At 32.9% G+C, this 12,012-nt stretch overlaps 1 protein-coding gene and 1 long non-coding RNA gene across 4 annotated transcripts; both read right to left on the bottom strand.

Moving 5' to 3' along the window:
- Positions 1 to 574: 574 nt before the first annotated feature.
- LOC114181017 (uncharacterized) lies at positions 575 to 2,379 on the bottom strand. The gene is made up of 3 exons (XR_003603720.1): positions 2,279 to 2,379; positions 2,084 to 2,161; positions 575 to 848 (listed from the first exon to the last, which is right to left on the bottom strand). It is a non-coding gene; the product is annotated as an uncharacterized LOC114181017 (long non-coding RNA).
- Positions 2,380 to 5,872: 3,493 nt separating this feature from the next.
- Positions 5,873 to 10,421, bottom strand: LOC114181946 (uncharacterized). Of its 3 annotated transcripts, none has more exons than XM_028068633.2 (3): positions 10,229 to 10,421; positions 9,885 to 10,010; positions 5,873 to 8,858 (listed from the first exon to the last, which is right to left on the bottom strand). In XM_028068633.2, the coding sequence occupies exon 3, from the start codon at positions 8,690 to 8,692 to the stop codon at positions 6,275 to 6,277; it is 2,418 nt and encodes an 805-aa protein (XP_027924434.1). In that variant the 5' UTR covers positions 8,693 to 8,858; positions 9,885 to 10,010; positions 10,229 to 10,421; the 3' UTR covers positions 5,873 to 6,274. The 3 variants fall into 3 exon arrangements, with proteins under 3 accessions (XP_027924434.1, XP_027924435.1, XP_027924436.1); XM_028068634.2 differs by having other exon boundaries at positions 9,885 to 9,989; XM_028068635.2 differs by lacking the exon at positions 9,885 to 10,010.
- Positions 10,422 to 12,012: the final 1,591 nt, after the last annotated feature.

The following is a 12,012-nucleotide window of genomic DNA, read 5'->3' as shown; positions in this document are numbered from 1 at the left end:
TTTTATTTCGGTTTGAGATTTAATAAAATTTTATTTTGATTTTAAATTGAAGATGCTGTAGAGATTTATCTTGTGAAAATGAAAAGTTTTGTACTACAAATTCTTACAAAAATCCATTTGGTGGATCTAAAATCATTTTGTGCATTTAAGACAATGTTAAAAAAAAATCTAGGGAATTATTTAAGCGAAATTCATCGAACAAAAATATAAATTAATTGTGCTAAAAACTACTTAATGGGTAAAAAAACTTCTCACCAAATTTAAAAGAAAACTTAAAATTTTATGATTTATGTGGTTTGAACAACTTTGTTATACATAGTTATAATCCATAACAAGGATATGAACTACTTAATGAATATATTTTGTATGAATATGTTTTATATGGATTTGAATATAAGATTCTATGAATTTTATTATTTAGTTACTTATTCTAATAATATTTTATTAAAAAAAAGTCCTTTACCTATATACCACTTCATTCATATCCTAATGAAATAAAGAAAATAATCGCAACATGTTCTTAGTGTGACATCCCATTTGAATAGACAAAATCTACTAAATAAAACATCACACAGTCATAATAAAGAGCAGTCAGATTTGGAACAACATACATAAGAAACCCAACTGTTACAGTCATTCAAGAATGTACTCAAAAGGGGTTCTAGGCATATAACTACGTCATAGTCAAAACAGAAACAACAAAGTTCACAGTTAAACAAAAGAAAAGCTCCTAGAGCAAGGGATTACAATAGGCACTAGGACCATAGAATGCTCCTGAGAGGCACACAAACAGATCCGCTAAGTTGCGCCACTGCCACCACCAGGCCTACTCCCAGAATTTCCTCCATCTGCTCCCACCAAGGGTGATCATCGCAAAAGAGAAAATACAACAGGAACATAAACAGAAATGCAAGGGTAAGCTAGTGCAATTTAATCTTATCATGATATAACGGACAAGTACTTAAACATTCCTTAACATGCAACACAACAGGCACAGAGAATCATGTTATAGCAAACAAGCAGGACACTATGACTCAATTATCCAGATAAATATACTAAGATCGGATTCACTGGACGCTTGCACTTGTGGTGGCCTCTACTGCTCTCCAGAGCCATTGCCAATGGGTTTCACCCTACCACACACAAGGTCATAGAAGGGCCTCCCGCTACTCTCACCACTTGGGTCAGTTTGCTCTACATGAGACTCACTGACCCTTTAGAATTTCGGGATGCGGTCCTTACTTGAATCCATATCTTAATATACACACTACACGCCACCATAAAGTCTCCCCACGAGACTCATGGAATTACGCCTATCTCACACCAATTTCATGTTTCGTAACTCATAACCACCACTTGTTATCTCAACATTAATTTCTCATGCACATTCTCAACCAACCAAACAAAATTTCATATATTACTCATGCTCCCATACAGATTTCAATGCATACAACTCATACAACTCATGCAATCACACCTTAATCTTGCATGTTCGAGATAATTAGCCACACCCAAGGTAAACACGAATCCAAAAACATAAATCTGCACTATTCTCGCCTGGGCTAGAAGCCCTCGCCTAAGCTACAGCAACTGTCTCGCTTAAGCTAGGCCTTCTCGCCTAGGCGAGGCCTGGAACAGTGGCACTCTGCGAGCCCTCGCTTGGGCGAGTCCAGCTCACCTGGGCGAGATTGTCATTCGCCCAAAAATATAAAACCCCTCGCCTAAACGAGGAGGCAAACATAGTACATTGGCTTTCCTCGAGTACTCGCTTGGGCGAGCCATTCTCGCCTGAGCAAGACAACGCGTTGCTCAAAACAAGCTTTGGTCGCCTGAGCGAGATGCTCGAGCAGCACCAGGGCGAGCTCTCTGCTATTCTCGCCTGAGCGAGACGAGCTCGTTTAGGCGAGAATACCAGTTCTCCCCCACTATTTCACACATGCAGCACCACAAACAAATAACATCCACCAAACAGTTCATTCACATACAAGCACAACATTTTTAAATCATCCCATTCACGAAATAGAGCACAAATATATGGAAAACCACTAAAATTTTACGAACAAAAAAGACTAGCTTCCCTTACCTTTTTGATGCAAGAAAAGGGACAACAACTTAAAGAGCACGACTTAGGCACGACGGCTCCACAGACTAGGATGGTGAACTGAAGCAAAACCCCACGACCCAAACTAGAGTGAGTAAATGAGTCTTAAACACAACAGAACACTCAACTAGAAAAGGAGAAGGAAAAAGGCCACTACAGGTCCGAGGAGTAACTTACCGGAAGAGGACGACTGAACTAGCTCGAAGATGGAGTTTTCTCTATGCCCTAGCAGAGCTTTTGTTGTCATAGAGAGAGGTGAGAGGAAATTGTTTTTCTGAAACAGAGGTAAGTGAGAATGTGAGGGGGCTGGCAGGGTATTGGGGTCCTTCAGAAGGGCTGACCTTGGGCCTACGAAAGGCCAGGCCCAACCCTTTTTGGGACAGAAAAAGGGGCTTACACTTAGTATATCAAGCATGGAAAGAGATGATCTTATGTGATGTTTGGGTCTATATTTTAGTTGTTTTACATTGTTTTTATTAAATTGATTAAAATCTTTGTTTGTTTATTTTTTTTACCTAAATTAAAATATAACATATTATTATTGGTTTGAGTTGGATGTTAAATTATTTCACGGTTTTTTCTTTAAAAAATTTCTTAAAAATTGAAAAAGGAAAAAACATTTAAATTTTTCTTAACATCCACTCTTAAATTACATGGAATGAAACTATTGAGGTGAAAGCTATTTTTTATAAAAAAGTTGTTGATGAGAGAAGAATATATGAAGTTGTGTATTTTCGTAATGTGTATGCAAAGTGAAGATGACAGGGAAACGTTATTTTACCTTGTTAATTTCAAATCAATTTTCAGGTTTTTGATTTATTATTTTTTTTTTCATGTTAAAAAGAAGCTTCATCCTAATTTCGGCTCAGAATTTTTATAGGTATTTTAGTCTTATAAACTTTTAAAATAAAATAAAAATTACCCTAATTTTTTTCTCTAGTCCACATAGATCAAAACTAACGTTATGTTTGTTTGCGATCATTTTCTGTTTGAAAGGAAAAGAAAAGATGAATTGGTAGGTGATTTTCATGTTCGTTCGAAGGGTGAACTCGAAAGTCGCGATTTGTAGGATTTTTGGGATTTATCACTTTTGTAATTTCGTGCAATACCAGCAGATTTGAGAGCATGATTGAGGTTGTGTTCACTTGGGGGAGAGTATTCAAAAGAGAGTGAGTGGATGGGTTTGAGTTGATTTAAGAGTGAATTATGTGTTGTTTTTTTAATGGATTTAGAGATGATTGTGAGTAAATTTGGAAGTAATTTTTGTGAAAGTTTGTGAGAGATTTGATTGATGTGATAAATTAAAAAATATGTTTTAATAGAAGTATTGATAAGATTATCATTTTGTCCTTAGTTTAATAAGAAGTATAAATTGATATTTGTATGAATAAATTTTTATTTCATAATTTTTTTTAACCATTAAATTTGAAGAAAAAAAATACTACAAAGAAAAAAAATATGTGTGTACATACATACATACATATATATAGTTAACCAAGCATATAGATATGCTCCATGACACATGGATCGAAGCCCATATCCAATCCATTCAAGTGGGATTGAATCCCTCACAAAGTAGCATAGATCCGATAGAGTCGGGATCAAATCTCTCATTTCCTCTCTTCACATGGATCCCTTACATTGCAGTGGGATCGGATCCCTTGTACACCCATCTTTCCACGTTGACCTCGCACACACCATGAGTGGATGAGTTCCAACTTTGCAATGCACGTGAGAGAGGAGAGAGTAAAATTGTTATTAACCTCGTCAATCTACTCAAATCTGCGCATCAGTGGCGAGATTACCATTCTAGTGCATCCCGCATATCATTGTTATACCTTCCTCTCAAAACCTTGCAAGCGAATAGATAAAGAACTTAACAATCCATCGTCGTTAAACCACTCAACCTCAAAGGAACACAACACGAAGAAAAGACTATATTTTGCCCTAGGTCATGCTTTATTTCCAACATGTTACTTGTAGCAGATAAATCCAATCTCATGATTGTTTGGAATAGATCTAGTGAAGTTGGAGAGAAAGGGATTTGATCCCTTGTGTGTAGATTTGATCCCTATGCAATGGATATGTTCTTCATTCATTAGATTTAATCTGCTTATTGGCTTGTGACTGAACGTGTTTTTTTTTTTTTTCAGGATGTGGTGGAGGATGCCAGTGCAGGGGTTTGAGGAGGCTGAACGTAGTGTTTATAATTTATTTTTTTCAATTTTAGTAATAAAAGAAATAAAATAATCGTAACTCATAAAAATATTAATTTATATTACTTATTAAATAAAGGGCAATATGCTAATATATCTTTTATATCTATTAAGACATTTTTTAATTTATCATATTAATTAAATCACTCAAAAACTTTACTTCCAAATTCACTAAGAATCACCTCTAAACCCCTTTAAAAAGATAATACACAATTTACTCTTATATCCACTCAAATTCATTTACTCTCTCCCTCAAATTCATCTCTTCAAGGGAATAGCTCTAAGTCTTTTGGACGAAACAAGTTTAGAGGTCTAGATGGTGGTCTCTTTTTTCTTTATCTCATGAATAACATTCACAAATTCATGTTCAAAAATTCAAATTATGTAACTTTACGAGGAACTGAACATTAACATCTAAAAATACGATAATAGACTTAAAAGTGTGGGTCTTTCTTAACAAAATAAGAAACAACCAAGAATAAATTTATACAAATAAAGTTAAAGACCAAAATATTTGTAAACTTTAATATAAAATGAAGAAATTGATGGTATATTTTCTTGAAAATGTATTCGTCTTGAGTAGGGAGAAGGATAGGAAGGGGGTGAAAAAACACATGTAAAAGAAATGTCATGGGAAAGAAAAAGATAAATAGAAAAATAAGTAAAAGATTTCTAATAAAAAAATCTTTAAAATTATTATTATATTGTCCATTTTGCTTAAAAGTGGGATATTTTATAAATTCTCTATGAAGAATGGAACAAGATATAAACAATTCAGTATTATTTAATTAGTTAACAAAAATGATGATATTAGCATGAATATATATATATATATATATATATATATATATATATATATATATATATATGCGCCCGTTTTTAAATGTTAAGTTTAATTATGAAAATATTTGAAATCACGTATTCCAAAATTTAAAGTATTAAAACTAAATACGAATTTCCAAACAAAGAACAAAAGTATAAAAAGCATTTTTTTTCCTTTTACATGTAACTTTCAAAAAATAATATATTTATCAAATGTAATGTCCTTAACAAAACAACTGTTCTTTTTAATTTCCGTAAATTTGTTTTCAAAATCTAATATATAAAAAAGCAAAGATAGTACAAAATCTTAGGCAGGAAACATATCTAGTAAATGACTTATCAAATCTCTTAACACTTTAGACAAAAACTTGTCAAGTTACCAATTTTTTGACATTGCTATTACGCTAAACCTAAAAATTTACTTCACTTTAAAGCCTACAACGAGATCCATATATAATAATTATATATAGTACTTCATAAAACCCAGTATGCTTGAAATTGATATGCAGTGAAGAATATGGTATTTAGATAGGTTTAAAGTCACGCTAAGTAATAACTAGCCGATATTTTAAGTAATTTTTTAATTAGTAGAGAGAAGATGAAGATCCTATAATCTGCATAAAAGATGTTGTTTGATGCACCATGCCCTAAATACGCATATTAGACGCAGCACGTATTAAATGAGAGAAATCAGGGTAACACAACATTTAGATCCTGATTCAAAAAAACATGATTTGAGAAACTGGAATCAATTTGTAAGGCCTGTATTAATTTTGAACGGAGCTAAATATCTTACAAACTTATAGACAGCAGTTGAAGAACATACCACTACTCTGATTTACAAAAACAAAATTGAGTAAGACCCTAAAAATTTAAATAGGTGTATGAGTACGAGCTATAGAAATGTTAGAAAAGAAGTGAAATCCCTGAATTTGTGACAGCAAATAACATATAATAGCTAGAAAAAATTTGACAAAAATTTACCTTTGTATAATAACTAATCACAATGTCAACTCTATCTGGATCCTGTTTTGTCAAATTAATTCTGGCTTTCTAGTATTGTTCATCCTTGCACGAGCCAGAGATTCCAAAAGTTCATCACATCTAGCATGCTACATTCCTTCGCCGCTACAAGCTACTGCATATCTTGTTTCTCTCTGTCCTCTTCCAAAGTTTCTACTGACTGCATATCTTTGTCCTTTCCCTGCTTTCCTTCCCCATGTTTCCCCACATCATTGATCATTTCCTCATTATTAGCTTTTGTCATGTTTTCACTTGTATCTACTTCCTGCATGTCTTCATCCTTCCCCTCCTTTTCTTCCTCAATTTTTCCCATATAGTCGATCATTTCCTCATTTCTATCTTTTTTCATGTTATCACTTAGTTCTTTGACATCAGTTTCATCTTTGTCTGCCAGGTCTTCTTCCTCCTTCACAACTTCTATTAGCTGAAGAAACTCTATTGGAGTAGCAGCTGGGTCCAACACCCTGCAACCCTTTGGAGCATCTGGAGCTTCTTGACCAGTGAGTACATATGAAGGTATTTGATGAGAGAATCGAAACATCTCTTCCATCGGAATGATCCTGATTTCTGTTGGATCTAAGTGGTGGTGAAATACCGTCCTGAATCCAGCCACTTTGAGCAGTGGGATAACATCTATGCCATGCCCTTCAATAAAATCCTCAAGTACTTCAACCACATCAAACTTGTGTATAACCTCGTCTGGTGTTAGCTCATCCCAGTCAGGAGACCAATTCCTGTATAAGGCCCAAACATCCCCTTTCCTGGGATATATACAAATAGCCCCATCAGCACCTGTTCTCCATCTAACCTTGTGGGAGAAAAAGTTGGGCGAGCTACAGATTTCAGGTCTGCTCAATCTGAAATCCCCACATATTTTTGAAAATCCTGAAGCAACCCATTTAATGGGGTCCAGTTTACTGTTGGTGTTTGGGTTGAGCCAACTGATCTTTATCTTGAATGGATTCAGGGAGATGATGCCACGAATCATAGCATAACATCGAGGCATCCCGTCGTCGTTATCATATACAGCCCATACTTGGTTTTCAGTGAAAGATACTTCAGTTCGGTCTTTGTAAAAATCATGGAAGTCAGAATCTGGTACATCTATAGCTGTTGTTTCTAGAAATTTTCTATTACCTTTAGCAATTGTAGAGCCTGCAAACGACTTGATGGCAGTGTTATCTTGAGCACACATTTCAGAATTTCTTAGGATTTTTTCTCCTTTATCGTTTACTTTACAGAAGTTATTTCCACTCTCTTTCTTCAATGTTTTATCAACAGCATTTGACTGATTTTCCCGGAGTTTATTGCTAATTTCTTTTCTAGCTTTCTCCATAAGAAGATTCCGAAGTTCAACCGGGGAGATATCCCCCACACTGTCAGCCTTGTTGATTCCATTAACCCTATTATATTCAAAATTAGCCTGTTTAGATGAGTTTGTTCCCCCACCCATTCGGTTTTCCTTACCACCACTTGCACTTGCATCCTCTGTGCCCCCTCTTCTTCTCTTAGCAGGATTATAGTAACCCTTTTTAGAAGCTTGCTGCTTCCTTTTTAAGGCCTCTTCCCTTTTGCTAGCCGCTTGTGCCTCCTCACGATCTCGCCTCACTTTGTCATATGCTTGCTGAACCACACTTGCAGCTTGAGCAGCGTTGGAAACACCAGATGACTTTGAGAATGGAGCCCATTGGAAACTGGCTGTGTCAGTATTATTATAAGACCCTGCTCCAACATTTGGGGCAGCCATGTCATGCTTTCCGACATTTGATTTGCTTTTACTAGGTACTTGGCGATTGGAATTTTGCTTCTTCTGTGTAAAATTCCATTGAGTTGCAGGCCTAATACCACTTGCAGGTGGAGGAGCAGTCTCTACAGCAACAAATGCTGTACGGCAGCTGGGACATAAGAGCTTAAGGTTTAGATAAACTCTAAGATACTCGTACTGCATTTTGCACCTAGTGCAAACAGTCCAAAATGTATTAGATTTTGACTTATGAGCAGAAGATGAAGTGTGTTCTTTAGCGGTGTTCTTCTGAGCAGTTGCACTTGAAGGGGTAGTCTTGGTAAAATTGTAACTACCATTAGTGCCTTTTTGTGCTGATGAACCTCCAAACTTGGTAGAAACTTTCCGTTCTTTTCCACTTCTCTTATCATATGCTGTTCTTTTAGCCCTATCTGATAGTAAACTCCATGCCTCTGACACAAGTTTAAAGGCCCCATCAGCACCGATAGACTTGTTCTTATCAGGGTGAAGCATGAGAGCTAACTTCCTGTATTGTCTCCTTACTGTATCATCGTCAGCAAGGGAATCCACACCAAGTACACCGTACCAATCTGCTTCTCCGTTTGCTTTATTCTCAGCAGAAATATATACATCAAGTGTTGCTACCATTTGAGAAATACCCTCAAGTTCAGGAAATAGATTTAGGGCCTTCAAAGCAAATTTCTTTGCACCTGATATATCCTTTGCAGCAAACTTCCTCTCCGCAATTTCTTTAGCCCTGGTAGCCTCATCCTTATTGCATTCCATTTTTTTCGCCCTGCCTTCTCAATGCCCTTGTCTATTTTCTCAATAATTTGTTTTGATATAACAATATCAACATTTCAATCTAAAAATATCATGTTTCTTTAAACATTTCTACATAGTTTGAACTCCCATAAAGCTTTGAAAAGAAATTTGTCAATGGCAACCGAACCTGCAAAGACAAAGCAAGTTTTAGTTAATAAATTAACAACTAAAGTAGATTGAAAGGAAGAAACCTAATTAACACATGCCAAGTTGATGCAAAAAGTTGATGCAAGCAAAAAGTAGAATTTAATCAAAATTGCCAATCACAAAATACCAGCACAGAGCAGCTGACACCAAATCCTGTTAATTGTAGTAGGATGACCAATATGTTAAAATCTTAACATATGTTAAGTAATTTATGATTACATCACATAATTATAAATGCTTAACAATTCAAAAACCACGAAGCACTCAAAGTTATAAATTAAAAGAGAAAAATTAAAGGGAGAAGAACACCCAGACCGAGAACTAAAAGGGAATAAATTCACAAGATTCCCTCAACTAGTCAAGTCTTAAATTAACACCTTGCACAGCAAATTATATTCTGCGAAACTCAATTATAGAAAATACAAAGATGATAATATTTGAGTAATGCTACTATACGCTCAAGATTACAAATGCACCTCTTCATTGGACAACAATTACAAATCTGCAACAGTTTATAAAAGTGGGACCTAAACGTTTTGATAAAAAAATAATGCAGCACACAAAATTGCATAAAATTTCATTAAGAAGAATCTCAGTTACATTTACAGCTTTCAGAAAAAGAAAATGGAAAGGTTTCATTACACTAAATTGATGTTTTAAAGCCCTAACCAAACCAACCAGTCAGATCATGAATCCGTAGTTTTTTTTTCCGTCAATTCCCATTATTCCCTACTACCATCAACTTAACCTATTAAACCAATCAATATGTAAACTAAAGGTATTGGTTGGCACTTCGATTTAAAACAAATTGCACTATATGTTTATGTTATTATGCACAGCACATCACACGGGAATAGAATCAACACAAAAAGATCAAAACAACAAGTAACATTAATGAAATAAACATCCACAAAAATCCAAAAACAAGAAACAAAATCAGTCCTCCTACTAAATTGAAAAAAAAAAAAGAAAAAAAAAAAGAGCAGCAACAGCATAACCAAATTACCAATTGCAGAAAAGAACTCAAAACTCCAACACGCCGAATCTTCCACAGAAAAAACCACAGAAAAAGTAGTTCCGGCACTTAACGATCATAGCCGACAGCGAGATTCTGATAAAAGGAAACAAAACCCTAAATAATAAAAATATTAATATCAACCTTTAACAAGAGAAAAATAGAAATGATGGAAAACTAAGAAGAGCGCAACCCTAAAATCAGATAAAGTTAACAACTTTGAATTGAAAAGAGCGAATAAAAGGAAATTTAGTAAAAGGGGTTAAGGAAGCAGAAATAGCAGAATTTTTTCAGGTTGTGTTTTGAAGTAAAGAAGAAGAAAAGTGGAAACTTACGGAATCAAAAGATCATTGAAGAAGAAGAAAGAATAAATGAATTTGCGGGAAGCAGTTTGGTTCCATTCGCTCTTTTCTTCTTAGTTTTGGTGTCTTCGCTGAGAATTGCTCATGCCTTTTTACCTTCTCTCATTTCAGGGTCACACACTTGGAGAGGAACTTCTCTTCACAATAATATGTTTTTTCTATTTTGTTCAATGAATTTTGTAACAAATTTGGTACAATTTATAATATTTGGCGTCAACTAATACCAATAATTATATAATCATGTGTCCAAATTTGTCTTCACATGCAGTAATTTTAAATTTTTTAAATTAAGTATAAAATTAAAATATATTTGTTTATATATTATTAATAAATGAAAACTTTTTTTGGTGTACACAATTTCTTCAATTTTATCCTTAATAATAATAATAATTACTTTTAAAAATTCAAATAAATATTTTTTTAATAACTAATTTTAAAATTTAAATAATTTTTCATAATAAAAAAATTATTTTTCAATTTTGTTTTTTAATAATTAATTTTCTTTTAATTCTAGTATAGGATTCACTCTTTTATAATTTTTCATTTTTAATTTTTTTCATAACTAATTTTAAAAATTTAAATAACTTTTTTTTTTAAATTTCCTTTAATAACTACTTCTTCAAATTTAAATAATTACTCGTAATAAAAAAATATTTTCTAATTTTATTTTTAATAACTATTCTTATAAATTCAAACAATTCTTCATAATAAAAAAAATTCACACGATAAAATATATATATATATATATATATATATATATATATATATAACTATTTAGCATTTTATTTTTAGTTTCATTATTTGATATAAAAAAAAATCTTGTTTTTCTAATAAATCTTTTACAACATTATATTTTTTAACAATTATTTTAAATAAAGTATTCAATGAGCATGTGAACAGTTACAAATAGTAGTAAAAATATATCAGTTTGGATGAGATAAATTTTATATTAATAAAGCATCACCTATTGAATTAAATATAATTAATTTGTACATTGAAGAAGAAGACAATCACACATGCATCCACTCACCTGTTGTCACTATAAAAGAAATTTCATGTGATTTAATGATAACTTGGTAATTATGATATTTTTTTATGAAAATACATGGGCTTTTAAGGAATAAAATAGTCAATAATATTTTTATGTGTTTCAGAAAATTATCTACTATTTGTGATGAAAACAAATAAATGGGAGGGATGCTGAATCTATCTTAACTATTCAATATGCCAAAGCTCAAATTACAAAATATTAGTAATTATTTTTTTCATTTTTAAAATATAATTAATAAGAAAATGACTAACTTTTAGTTTAGGATTTAGAAATTTATCTAATATTTACAGAAATTAGTAAAGGGTCGGAATACAGGGATTTTTGTGATTTTTTGGTTTTCATATGTCGTAAAATTTTAGACCAATGGATGTGAATTTTACGGTTTTTAAATAAGCCGTTTAGTTTTTTAATAAATTATATACATAACAAAAATTAATATATTCATGAATATGGTTTTATAAACCTCCACGTGATTTTTTTGTTTTTTTCATTTTTATGTCATAAAAAAAAAACTCAATCTAAAAGTTGTTCTAGATTCCATCATATCAACCACCACATATTGAATCAAAGTTTATCTTTCAAGCATCAATGCTCTTCAATGTCAAAAACTTCAACCAAGACCTAATGATAAATATAGATCACATATTTTCATAATAAAATAACTAGTTTATATTTTGATGGAGATGAACTTCATAAATAGAAAATT

This window comes from Vigna unguiculata, chromosome 4, assembly GCF_037176805.1.
Source record: "Vigna unguiculata cultivar grain cowpea cultivar isolate G323 ecotype 2 chromosome 4, ASM3717680v1, whole genome shotgun sequence".
Classification (NCBI taxonomy): domain Eukaryota; kingdom Viridiplantae; phylum Streptophyta; class Magnoliopsida; order Fabales; family Fabaceae; genus Vigna; species Vigna unguiculata.
Note: the sequence above shows the minus strand (reverse complement) of the source record. Positions and strands in the feature narration are given on the sequence as shown.